The 11684-nt window shown below is 44.8% G+C and overlaps 1 protein-coding gene across 1 annotated transcript; it reads right to left on the reverse strand.

The window, feature by feature from the left end:
- Positions 1-762: 762 nt before the first annotated feature.
- LOC128748502 (histone deacetylase complex subunit SAP30L) lies at positions 763-6685 on the reverse strand. Its single transcript, XM_053847351.1, has 4 exons — positions 6010-6685; positions 4104-4226; positions 3930-4028; positions 763-2288 (listed from the first exon to the last, which is right to left on the reverse strand). Exons 1-4 carry the CDS (start codon positions 6193-6195, stop codon positions 2160-2162), a joined length of 537 nt encoding a protein of 178 aa, XP_053703326.1. The 5' UTR covers positions 6196-6685; the 3' UTR covers positions 763-2159.
- Between the last annotated feature and the right edge of the window lie 4999 nt (positions 6686-11684).

Below are 11684 nucleotides of genomic sequence, written 5' to 3' on the forward strand. Positions count from 1 at the left end.
TCTAAATGGAGGTCATGTGACTTTGTTTGGGAGAATGCAGATGGGTTTTAATGAGTCGATTTAGAGCTCGACATGGCAGCAGCCAATTTTGGGATGTTTTTTTCCCCCCCAGTTTACAACTTGTGTTATCATTTACCCCGTAAACCTGTTGAACTCTGGATGCAGAGGGCCACCTCTGCAACTAAACAAAAATGGAATATCACCACCTTATTGGAAGGTCATTTTAAGACAAGTATCATAACACAAGACACACTCTGGATTTCATCCTGCATGCACCCACTGAAATATATTTCTCTCCTTTGAGAGTCGACTTTCGGAACGTTCCAGATGACCTGACATATCTCAGCCAGTACAGCAACTGATCTTCAACACTGACCTCCAGGGGCCACGATAACAACATGCATTAGAGGTGTTGTGTGGTTCTCAGGTCTTTAAATTCATCTATAATCCGGGCACGTCAAAGTCCATTTTGGACGTTTTTCTTGAGACAAGGAAACTTCTAATTCATATTCACAACTTACCCATAATGCTCGAGTATCATGAGATGTTCCCAGAGGGGAAAGAAAATTGAGCCCCCTCTTCTTCTTCCTTCTCTAAACGCATCCATCCAACCCCCCCACATGTGGACACAAGCAGCTGCTCTAGTCCGAGTCTCAAATGATTTTTCTGTGTTCAGCTGGTTTCAGACCTTCACAGCTTCCCTGGACGTGTTGATACCCGTGTGAACATTCATGTTTACATGGAAAAAAACAAGCCCACTCCTGTATGTACAATACATTTATTGTTGTTAGGAGCGACAAGCAGCCATATTTAAATACAAATATACCAAAACAACGCGGGCCGATACAGACGCTGTTATTTACACGACGCTAACAAAACTACGAGCAAAAATCAAATACAATAGACGAGAGAAAGAAACTGTGGAGGGTGGGGTGAAATCCAATTGAAGCCCAACCGGCGAATGTGTACGATTCATGCTGTCACCACGGAGCATTAAGTATCAGGTCATACCCACTCGGTCCTCTGCTGCAACTCCATAAATCAATGACACTTGTTCATGCAACGTGGAGGAGCAAGTCCAGATTAGAGCTGCGCGACATTTTGACAATGAGACAGAGAGTGAGAGAAAGGGGAAGATTGGGGACCAAATGAAAGGCATGCAAATGAAAGACAGTGTGGGGCAGCAGAGGGGCAGAATTTAAAAAAGTCAACAGCACCTCTAATCTGGACTAGCTCAGATCATCTCCTCCCTAAATCTTGTTTTAAATTCATTTTTTGTGGGTTAATTCACCATAACAAACCTGTTCATTCCATCAGGAAAGGCGAGGAAAGTTGTTTTTATCTGAGCCCATGTTCGCACAAACAGCAATAATCTGATATGAGTTGAATATTTCAATGTCTTAACTTTTTAAAAATAATTTCAACAATGTCAGAATAAAATGAACAGAGTGAATTGATGCAAGAATGTAAAGGTCTTACGAAGACGTTCGGTCGAGATAAATACTGAATCAGGAACTATAAAACTCCAAACATGAAACATCAACTCATATCCACCTTATTGACATTCATATGAACGCAGCTTACGGAGGAAGTTAGTGTCTATAAAACAAAAAAAAACAGTTTTGGTAGCTTCCACTTGCATCAATTTAAAACCAAATCACCTCATTTATTGATTTATTAAAAACAGCTATCAAACCTATCGTATGTTCCAAATGTGATTTGGATATCGCTGCTGAGACGTTTAAATATCAATTTCTTTCTAGTTTAAAACAGAAAACGGGCAACAAAAGACGACGACAAGCTAAGACGAAACTAAAGAGAAAGATTTAAAACGGAGTCCACCCGAACATCGAAGCTGGCAGAGTTTTTGGTGAGGTGGTGCAGTAATCCAGAAGCTGCTTCAACAGTGTTGGTTCAGCAAGAAAAGGCTTGTCTGTTTGGCACAAACTTGGCTCCTGCCGTCGGCAGAGAAGAGAAGGCCGCCGCGTCGGATCCAAAGCTCGGGCGCTCTCGAGTCTTTACGGTCTGGAGATCCATGAAACGCTTTCAGAGAGGAAACCGCGGGAGAAGACGCAAAACGTAGCCGGTCCGGGTCCGGAATCTCAAATGTCAATGTCAAACGTCCTCCAGGGGTCGCGAGGTCGGGGGGCAGGCGCCACTCAGTCCAGCGGCTTACCTGCGTCACCCTTCTGGTCCAAACGGCTCTTGCTGCTCTTCACCATGTAGATGAAGTAGGTCAGCGTCTCCTTCTCGTTCACCACGATGCTCCGAAAGTGACGACTCACCGTCTGCAGGACAGAAACCACAACATGAGCTGAGCCTGAAATACTTCCTTATTGGTTCATAGTAGGGCTGCAACGATTAGTTGACATCATTGATAACGTTGACAACAAAAAAACGTCGACATGCGTTGATGCGTCGTGTTGCTGTTGGTGTAAACACACACACAGGATGGGCACTGAGAACTGGTGAGAAAATATCACATTCTCTGGAATCATTGAGATAAGTTCATTTCTGTTCCTGTAATTGGTTCCTGACTGAGGTCTGACTCCAACTGGCCACCGTTGCTGCGCGCCCCTGGCTCCGCGTCACCACCTCCCACTGACCGCCTCAGTCACAGTCACGGAGGAGTGTCACGAAGTGTGGCTTCGTGTTGTTTTGCAAAGATAACGCGTCTTAAGGATGAGCAAACCCCTTCGACACCATGGTAGATTGATGAAAGAGTGTGACACCACACACCCTCGAGCTAACAGCTAGCATGTCGGTTAGCACAGAGCTAACTTGTAAGAGGAGATTGATTTGTTTCAGATATTTCATATGGGATACAGATGGATATCGTGATGATTTATTTTAAATTGTTCTCAAAGACCAATAAAGGCCTCCGTATTAAAGAACTGGAGCTCTCTGTCAACTGTTTTGCGCTTCATGCAGATGATTTAAGCAACTTTAGGTTCAACAGAAATTCAAAATAGGTCCAAACAAAGGTAATTGCCATTAGTCGACTCATCGAAAAAATGAATAGATTAGTCGACAACAAAAATAATAGTTAATTGCAGCCCTAGTTAACAGCATGCGAAACAAAAGCAGAATGTTTCAGTCGAAAAGTGCTACAGACTTGAGCTGTCTGGAGGCCTCAAGCTGCCATGAGGTCAAGTCTTCCCTCCAAGTGACAAATCCAGGCAGAGATTTGAAGGATCAACAGATTTCAAACTTGAATTGGCTCGGAGCCGTCAATTAAAGGGCCTGCGGCGGACGACCTCGGCCTCCTGCTGCTGAGCTGAGCTGAGAACCCTGGGCAGCTGCGGGCTTCAGCTTTATTAACAATGTGGGCGACTTGTTAGTGGACGCCGCAGCAAATGTGGGGAAACATTCAACTAAAAGCTCGGCTCCGTCGGACACCCCTCCCCCACCGCAACAAAGCATACAGGAGGGTGTTGTGAGCGTGCGCGTCGAGCAGCTGGACCTGACTTCACCTGCCGACTCTGCAAAGCGCCTGAGCAATTACCGCGGACTAGGAGCCGCGACAGCGCGTATATCATCGCAAGTGAGTGATGGGGAGCAGCAGGAGGCGCCGCACCTCGTGGCGGCGGTTCGGTGGCTCAATTACCACGACAGGAAACTTCACATCAGCGTGACGGATAAAGTGACTCTCTGACGGGACTCGACTGCGACACAGACTGTTCCATAGCAAACGTGTAATAACAAGCTAATGACCATGAATTGGTTGTTTGTGGTGTAAAAAAATCAAAACTATTCAGTGTTATCTTTGTTGTACATGGCAAATAACTTGCCCTAAACTTTGAGAGGATCTGCCGTAAACAAGCCATGTGGCCACAAAACTTTATTGACACAGCTACAATGTCAACAAAACAAGGTCGCCGCGGCTCACACACACACACACACACACACAGGCGCAGCTGTTTCCTTACCTCGGCCAGCTGAGCCTTGTTCAGTCCGGGCCGGGTCTGCAGCTTGTAGTGTCGCTTGTAGCGTCTCAGCGTATTGACTTGCAGCTGGAACAAGTCGACCTGAAACAAACAATACAACTGGTCAGATTCACTTTGGCCGCTTCACATTCATCATATTTAAGCCAGTTTCATCACCTCGGGAACTTCCACGTCGTGATCCGGGGACTCGCCGCCGTCATCGCTGGTCTTCCTCTTCCTCTTGTTGCGCACACTCTGGATGAAATTCTTATGGAAGTCACAGATGTACAAGTGGCGCACCTGAAGGGGACATCAAACCATGTTGACTAACTCAAACAATGTAGAGGGTCGCTCAGAGCTTGGGTTATATGTGTTGCAACTTCATGTAAATGAGTGTAATAGCTCAAGGTAGTGGACAACACAGAGGGGAGCATGATGGACCTCAAGCTTAGCGGTAAAATTTCACTGCACTGTGATCACAGAAGAGAAGGCACAGAGTGGCATAGTACATGATGCCATAACGTGCATCAGCGTCAGCTGCCAGCGATCAAAATAACCCAAACATCTGAAGCCCGCTCGCTGCCACAGTGGGACTTCTGCATCTCCTCTGTCCTCCTGTGACCTCCCAGAATGTTCCGCGAGCTGAGAATGTGCGACTGGTGGAGACTGGTCGAAACTGACCCTGAACACAACACGGCACAAGACTGAGGAGCTTGGCTCCAACATAGCTCTGTCTCAAGACAACTCTTTCCATCGCTCAGTGGATTTATTTAGAGCAGAAGCAGAAGACATCGCACTTGGATTAGGAAACATTTAGACAGTGACTAAACAGACCAAGGACTGCACGTCATGGTGCGCTCCACCATGCCAGGGTCTCAATCCTGGTTCAAGATGAGGAGAAACAACTTGAAATGTGTTTGTTTCTGGGTATCATCAGCGCTGATTCTACTGTATCCATCAGTGAGTTGCTCATTTTAATGAGCATTAAAAAAGCAGCATGATCTGACAGACGTTTTTCTTAACATATTCATGACAGCCAGATTGATGACAGATATACATGCATCCGTGTATTTCAGATATTAGATTAAGTTTCTTAACGTTCTGGTGCAAGAATAAGGTTTGATAATAAGGTGATTAAAATGCTTTCATATTTAAAAACAGTTCTTAAGTTTTGACTGTAGAAGAGAGTCACCACCACCTGTTATTTCAGGATAAAAAAAAGGGCCAGTAACCGACTAAACTAACATGTATTCACATTTTAATAAGCAATGTTTTCCAGGGCAATTTCTAGTTTTTAAAAGTACCTGGACACAAGTCAACAGATAGACCGGTTGACAAGTCGTTCAACTGATAACTAAACTACAAGTTTGCAAGGCTTGAAGTCAATATTCTACCACGACGAAAGCCGTTTTATACTTATGGTTCATAAGTACATTAAAAATATGGTGATTGCATTACATTTTCTGTTGGTCATACAGTAAAATGATTTACTGACAATTGCAATATCGTCAAAATAAATAATTCAATTTTTTCTCACAAATCATTCAACCCAGTTTTTTTTTTTTTTGTGAACAGCACAGTGAACTACAGCCACTGTATTCAAACAAGACTAAACTGATCAACTTGTTAAAGTGATATCAGTGAAAGTGTTAAAGTATGATTTAACAAACTCGACGAAAGTGGTGGAAGGAAATAACCTGCCTGATGAGAAACAAACGTATGCATTTGCCTTCAAAACGTCGTGACGTCTTCATTGCTCGCCGCAACATTTAAACGTCTCGGTAACTATGCGCGGCGTGTGACGACCGTTAGCTTCCCTAGCAACAGCCATTTTAGGAGGAGCGGCTCACACGGAAGCGCACCCGGCTGTTGGTCGCGGTCACCGACACAAGCATCGCCCCTGTGCCGGCAACAACAACCCCAGACAGGGGAGGGGAGGGGAGGGGAGGGGAGGGGGGGCTGCTCTCGGCTCCAAAGGCATCCACGCTAACCGGCTAATTAGCATTAGCTGACAGCTAGCATCGAGCTACACCGGAGCCGAGAGTCTCAAACTAACGCGAGACTTGAATAAAACTTTACTCACACTCTTGTCGATGTCCAACTTGAGCTTCTTTTGAGATATACTCTTCTGGATCCTCTTGCTGAAGGAGGCGTTTCCAGCCGAGCGGCCGCAGCGCTCGCCGTCCTCGATCAGGCAGCAGCTCTGCCCGTAGAACGGCGGCGCCGGCGGTCCGTCATGGCTGTCTTCCTCGGTGCTGAAGCCGTTCATCCTGGCGAGAAGCAACGTAGTCTGGCGACTTCCGGAGGATAAAAACACAGCGGTGTTTTAAAAACTTTGCGCTCTATCGACGTAGCGGTGGGATAAAAAAAAAAACAACCGGTAGCAAGGGCTAGCTTAGCCTGGCTACATCAAGTCGCTAACTCGTAGGTTGACAGCAGAGAAATCCCGAAGTGGCGACCTTATCGGAGCCGGGTTGCCATCCAGCACACTTCTCCCAGACTCCCGGTGGATCCACGCCACAAAGACGACCAGCCACCGCAGGAACGCCTGTTAGCTCCGGTGCTAACCGCAAGCTGGCAACCGCCAGACGCCCATAAATGTCCCCTCTAAACTGATGACAACGACCGCCGCGCGATTCTTAAAAGCGAGACGAGCGACAGAAGCGAGGGAAACGTGGTTTTCTACCAGAATCACGTTGTGAGCGGACGACAGCTCGCAGCCGCGGCAGACAAGACTGGTACAATGGACATGCTTGGAAGTTTCCCTGCAGGGCGCCGATTGGTTCACTCTTTACACGGGCGGGGTTTCTGTTCATATGCCCGTTTTTCATTGGTGGCTTGAAACATCAATATTCCATGGCGTCCTTCCGGATAGCTCGGCGTTGTGTTTAGTGCAACAGGGAATGACATGAGGCGTCGTCTGGTCGAAGCGTATGTTCGGTCCTGTCTTGCGGTTTCGTCGTGAACATACGTGTTGATTTAACTCCGTTAAACAAACATGACGGTGTAAGAGCGGTGGAGAAGAGAACAAGTTCACAATTTTGTGTTAAAGAGGTCAGCAGGAAACCGTCTGCATCCCAAACTGGTGAGAAACAAGTTATTGGTTATTATTCTTTTTTAGTGACGTCATGAACACACGGTGAGTAAAGTATGGTGGACATGTTCTAGTGGAGGAGGGACTTTATTTTTGTGATGAATGTTAGCATCTCCTCCACCTGCATCATCCTCTTGACACACCTTTCCTCAATGAATTCTATCCCCGCTTCCACAAACCTTGTTGCCTGACTTCCTGAAACTTGACTTCCTCAACTGAGTCAACAAACATTTACTACGTGTCCCTTCACCTATCTTCAACGCTTGTTGCTAAACTTTACATCACGGCAGTGACCCCTTGTGTTTTTTTGCTGCTACTCCACCGCTTCACCCTGCCCTGCAGTCTCTTCTTCACCTCCCTTCTTCTCTATCAATTTCTCTGGATGATTCGATGAACAGGGGCGAAAATGAATGGACATACTTTTACACTTTTACAGTGGTACCTCAGTTTTCAAACGTCCCGGAATTCAAACAAATCTGAATTCTAACAAAAATTTAGAGATTTTTTTGCTTCTGATTTCGAAGGAAAATCCAGAACTCGAACGCCCCCAAAATAAGCCGAAAAAAACAACGCTAGTGGACAGATCAGCTGACCCACGACGCGCTTTGTTATTGTGTATAACGCAGCCTGTGTATGCAGACGTGTCCCGTTAGCTCCATTTACTGACTGTTTTTTCTTCATATTGAGGTGTAAAACCTTTCCTGTCTCCACACTGGACCGTGGTAGAGTGTCACAGGGGAGGTGCTGGAGCGCTCACTCCAGGGTTTGATGTCCTGTTGTGGGCTGGAGCTGGGACAGGGATGAGGCGAGTCTGGGACAGAGCGTGACTTGGTTTCTGACTTTGTCACAGCCAAACTGCATAGAAGCGCACATTCAGAGCTGGACACGCACCGGGCACCTCTTCACTTCTGGAGAGACGTCACTCACTCGGCAACCCCTCCCACATGCAGCGGCCACACACATAGAGGAACAGCGCACCTGCAGCAGACACTCTACATTCACTCCTACAAAAGCCTGTTTTAAGGCTTGGAACGCATTATTTCTTTTTCCATTCATTGTAATGGGAAAAATAGATTCAGATTTCGAACAATTCACTTCTCGAACGGGCGTCTGGATTGTGGTCGAGAACCGAGGTACCACTGTACTAGCAAATAGTTGAACAAAATTGAAAGGAATCACTCTGAAACTTTCACATTATGTTGAAAGTGCTAAACAAAATTGAAGAGAAATTGATCTCATGGTTTGTACAACTTGTTGATTGGGGTACAAACTTTTCAGATATGGTGGAAACAAACATTTATTTTGTGACGTCAAACATTCACTAAACCCTTCTTCATGACTAGAATATATTTAATGTGTCTTTCAAGTATATAGAGAGGATATAGATTCTTTAACTTCTATTTGCAACACAAATAACTCAAGCCAGAAGTGTGATGTGGAATTTCCTTTTTCCATGTGGTGGATTATTGTCTGGTTTACTCACAAATAAAAACAACGCTTCGGCTCTTTAAAGTCTATTCTTCCTGAGTGTGATCGTCCCCATCATTTCTACCATGTAAACACGTGTTGCACCGTAATTATTCATTATTTTGCTGTTAAGATTTACAGTCATTTTCATCATCTTTTATTCTTAAATGCCTCAATGGAACAACTGTGTTTTCTGGTGCAGTTCTGAGACATTAACGGTGTTGAGCTGCAAATACATGCGTGACAGGGGCGAACTTAAGTGGTGTAATTCAGTATTTGAACACACGATGACGCCAAAGATCAAGAAAAGAAAATATGTCCAAATTTAATGTATTTATGTAAATGTAAGAAAAAAACTCAACTCCGGCCTCCGCTTGGTTTGGTGATTTCTAACACATTGAATCAAGAATTAAAGGCTTGTGCCGTGGGACCGATCCTGAGTCCGCGCTGGAGACGGTAAGACCTGTCGAGGTGCTTCAGCAGTTTGTTCAAGTTCCTGTCTTCCTGGTTCCCCCTGAGATGTCCGTATTACAAGTTGCATCCCAGCTGGCATGAACTCTGAGGCTTTTGCAACTCAGCACAACAGCCACGTTCGCCCCGATGCTTTCTGAAGCCCAGGATCGGTGTTGGTTGTTGTCTCGGCTCCATCCCTCCAGGCTCGACCTCTCTGCTCCGCGTTACAGCTTGTTGTTGCTGTTGTTGTTTATTATTCTCCTAGAAATGTTTGCGTTGTCAGCTAACTGATGATGGAATTCACCTGGGGTGAGAGTTTGTGGACGTGCGTGTGGCGGGAGAAGAGGGTGGGGAGGAGCCTTGTTTCTCAGCCCTAATGGAGGCACCCACTTCTGAATGCTGAGTTAGAAAGTTACTCATGAAAACATCGACCACTGACTCTTGTTAGCTTGCAGATCACAAATCCTGTCCAATAATTCACTGCCATTGAGTCTTTCTGAAGTAGCAACATGATCGTGGGGTGAGTGGCCCCTACGAACACCTCCTGCTGGTGGTGCTATGTCACTGCGGTAATCTCAAATCTCAGATGCACTTTAGTCCTTCAACATATATAATCGATACAAAAAGTCACGTGTCTTTGAGCTTCACCCCCATGTTGAAACATTTTATCAGGAAGGAGCAGTATAGCTAGGGCCTGGTTTGAAGCACACAAAGACACGGTCTGAAAAGGAGATTGGCTCACAGACAGGAAGTTCACGACACGTCAAAATCTGAATGTCAACTATATTTTGTCTGAGAGCCATCAAAACAGGCCACAGTCTCACTCAAGAAAAGCATCTTTGATATTCACAGAATAATAAGACGGAATTGAGAACTCGAATTGAAACGGATTAAAACGCTTCATCACTTTTAAACTTCAGATTGAGGAACAACAAAGAAGCTAAATGTTATGGGAGAAGACGTCCATTGAGATTGGGGGGAAACACATTTCAGAAGAATTCGTCGAAACACTCAGGCGACGACGGCGATGGAGAACATCAGTGATTGAACCACTTCAGTGAGATTTGCTTTTCACTGACACACTTGAATAATGCAGCCCAAGCTTTGTTCCTCAGACAGACAACAGTTTTCTGATCAAATATTCAATCTCACGTCTGGAGCTTCAGGACGACAGGATTTGTATGAACAGTGTTCACTTTCTCTGCATCTGACGGGAGCAATGTTCCATCACAACATCCACTGATCCTTGTAACAAAGAAAAACAACAAAACAAGACACGGTTTGCAGCTCGGGACTATTTTTACCAGAGGACCTGCACCAATTATATATATATAAATTTATACATATATATGTCTAAATTAAATATTTTTATCTCTTAGTCAGATTCTAATAGATTAAAAAAGTTGTATATATATATATATATATATATATACATATATATATATAATTCTGTGTTTTATTTATTTATCTGTAATTGTACTATTTTTATTTATTTCTTTAGTAGTTTTACATCATAATATGGTAGGGTACATTATATATATTTTAAAATGCATTTTCATATATTAAGAAATTAAATGAAAATCTGAAGGAGGATAAACAAAACTTGAGAGGAGGAAGACGAATGAAACTGAAAATTTCTGTAAAACCTATTGCTCCTTACTGACTGTTTGAGGTCCAGCACATTTACAGTGTGGCCCGGCTTCGCTCAGATCTGATGTGGAAGAAACTATGGAGCATTTTAGTTGGGGAGCGTCTAGTGTTCATCGTGGTCTCCAATCTTTCATCTTTTCCTGCAGCGCTCTGAAGATCTTGATAACAAAGATCTGTTCTGCTCCACTTTCCCGTGACACCAACTTTTCCTCTTGTTTTTACCGGATTCTTATCCTCCTCGGTCGGCTTCATAAAACTTTGGCGCCTGCCGACCTGGGGGACCAACACAACAGCCCCCAATTTAGCGACTCTATAGCCGCGGATAAGGAAGCGCTGGCTCTTATCGAGGAGGCGCAGACGCCCACTCTGTCACATTGTCTCCGCTCACATGATTTATTCCCAACAAGTCGCCGAGCTCTTGGGCAGATGTGACACGGCACTTTATGAAAACCGCAGGCCCGAGAAGCACCTGCTCCTCCGCTGGAGAGAAAGTGCAGCGGAAAGCCAATTATCCCGCCTGTCACCGAGGGAATGGAAGGTTTCCAGCGGCGTCCAGCTCTGTGACGGGCCCTGGAACGGGGGTGACTCTTCCTGGGTGGGGGTCTGATAATCTGTCTCCTCTCCGACACCCAAAAGATCACACGGGGAGGAAAATCAGGGCCACCGCTTAGGAGTGACTCGGCAGAATGCTGATGGACTCGTCTGTGACCGATGATGGGAGGCATTAGTCAAACCAGCCGTGCATCCATCATTAAAGATTTGCTCTCTTTTGTATTGGATATTCTCCTGCCTCAGACAGTGGGTTTTAGTGACCCATTCTGAAAGACCATAGTCTTTTCTTGGCTCTTTTTGAAGACTTTAGACATATATATATTCAAAGTAACCTCACTACTACAATATTTTTACTGAAATACTTGAAAGAAATGGAAGGATTTGAATATTTTTAAGTCATTTAAAGAAATGATTCACAAACTCTGAGTCATCACTGAGTCATCATTTGTCTTCTCCAGAAATAACTAGTTTGATTCAGACCTAGAGTCTCTAAGGAGTCAAAGTATCTTCCGGAGTAGAGACAGACTGTAGTCTGTAACTGG

The sequence above is a fragment of the Synchiropus splendidus genome, chromosome 17 (genome assembly GCF_027744825.2).
Source record: "Synchiropus splendidus isolate RoL2022-P1 chromosome 17, RoL_Sspl_1.0, whole genome shotgun sequence".
Lineage (NCBI taxonomy): Eukaryota > Metazoa > Chordata > Actinopteri > Syngnathiformes > Callionymidae > Synchiropus > Synchiropus splendidus.

Coding starts and splice junctions, on each gene's coding strand:
- LOC128748502 (XM_053847351.1), bottom strand. CDS start 6,195: ATGAACGGCTTCAGCACCGAGGAAGACAGCCATGACGGACCGCCGGCG. Junction 4,227..6,009: donor AGTTGGACATCGACAAGAGT/GTGAGTAAAGTT, acceptor TGTCCCCTTCAG/GTGCGCCACTTGTACATCTG. Junction 4,029..4,103: donor ACGACGTGGAAGTTCCCGAG/GTGATGAAACTG, acceptor TGTTTGTTTCAG/GTCGACTTGTTCCAGCTGCA.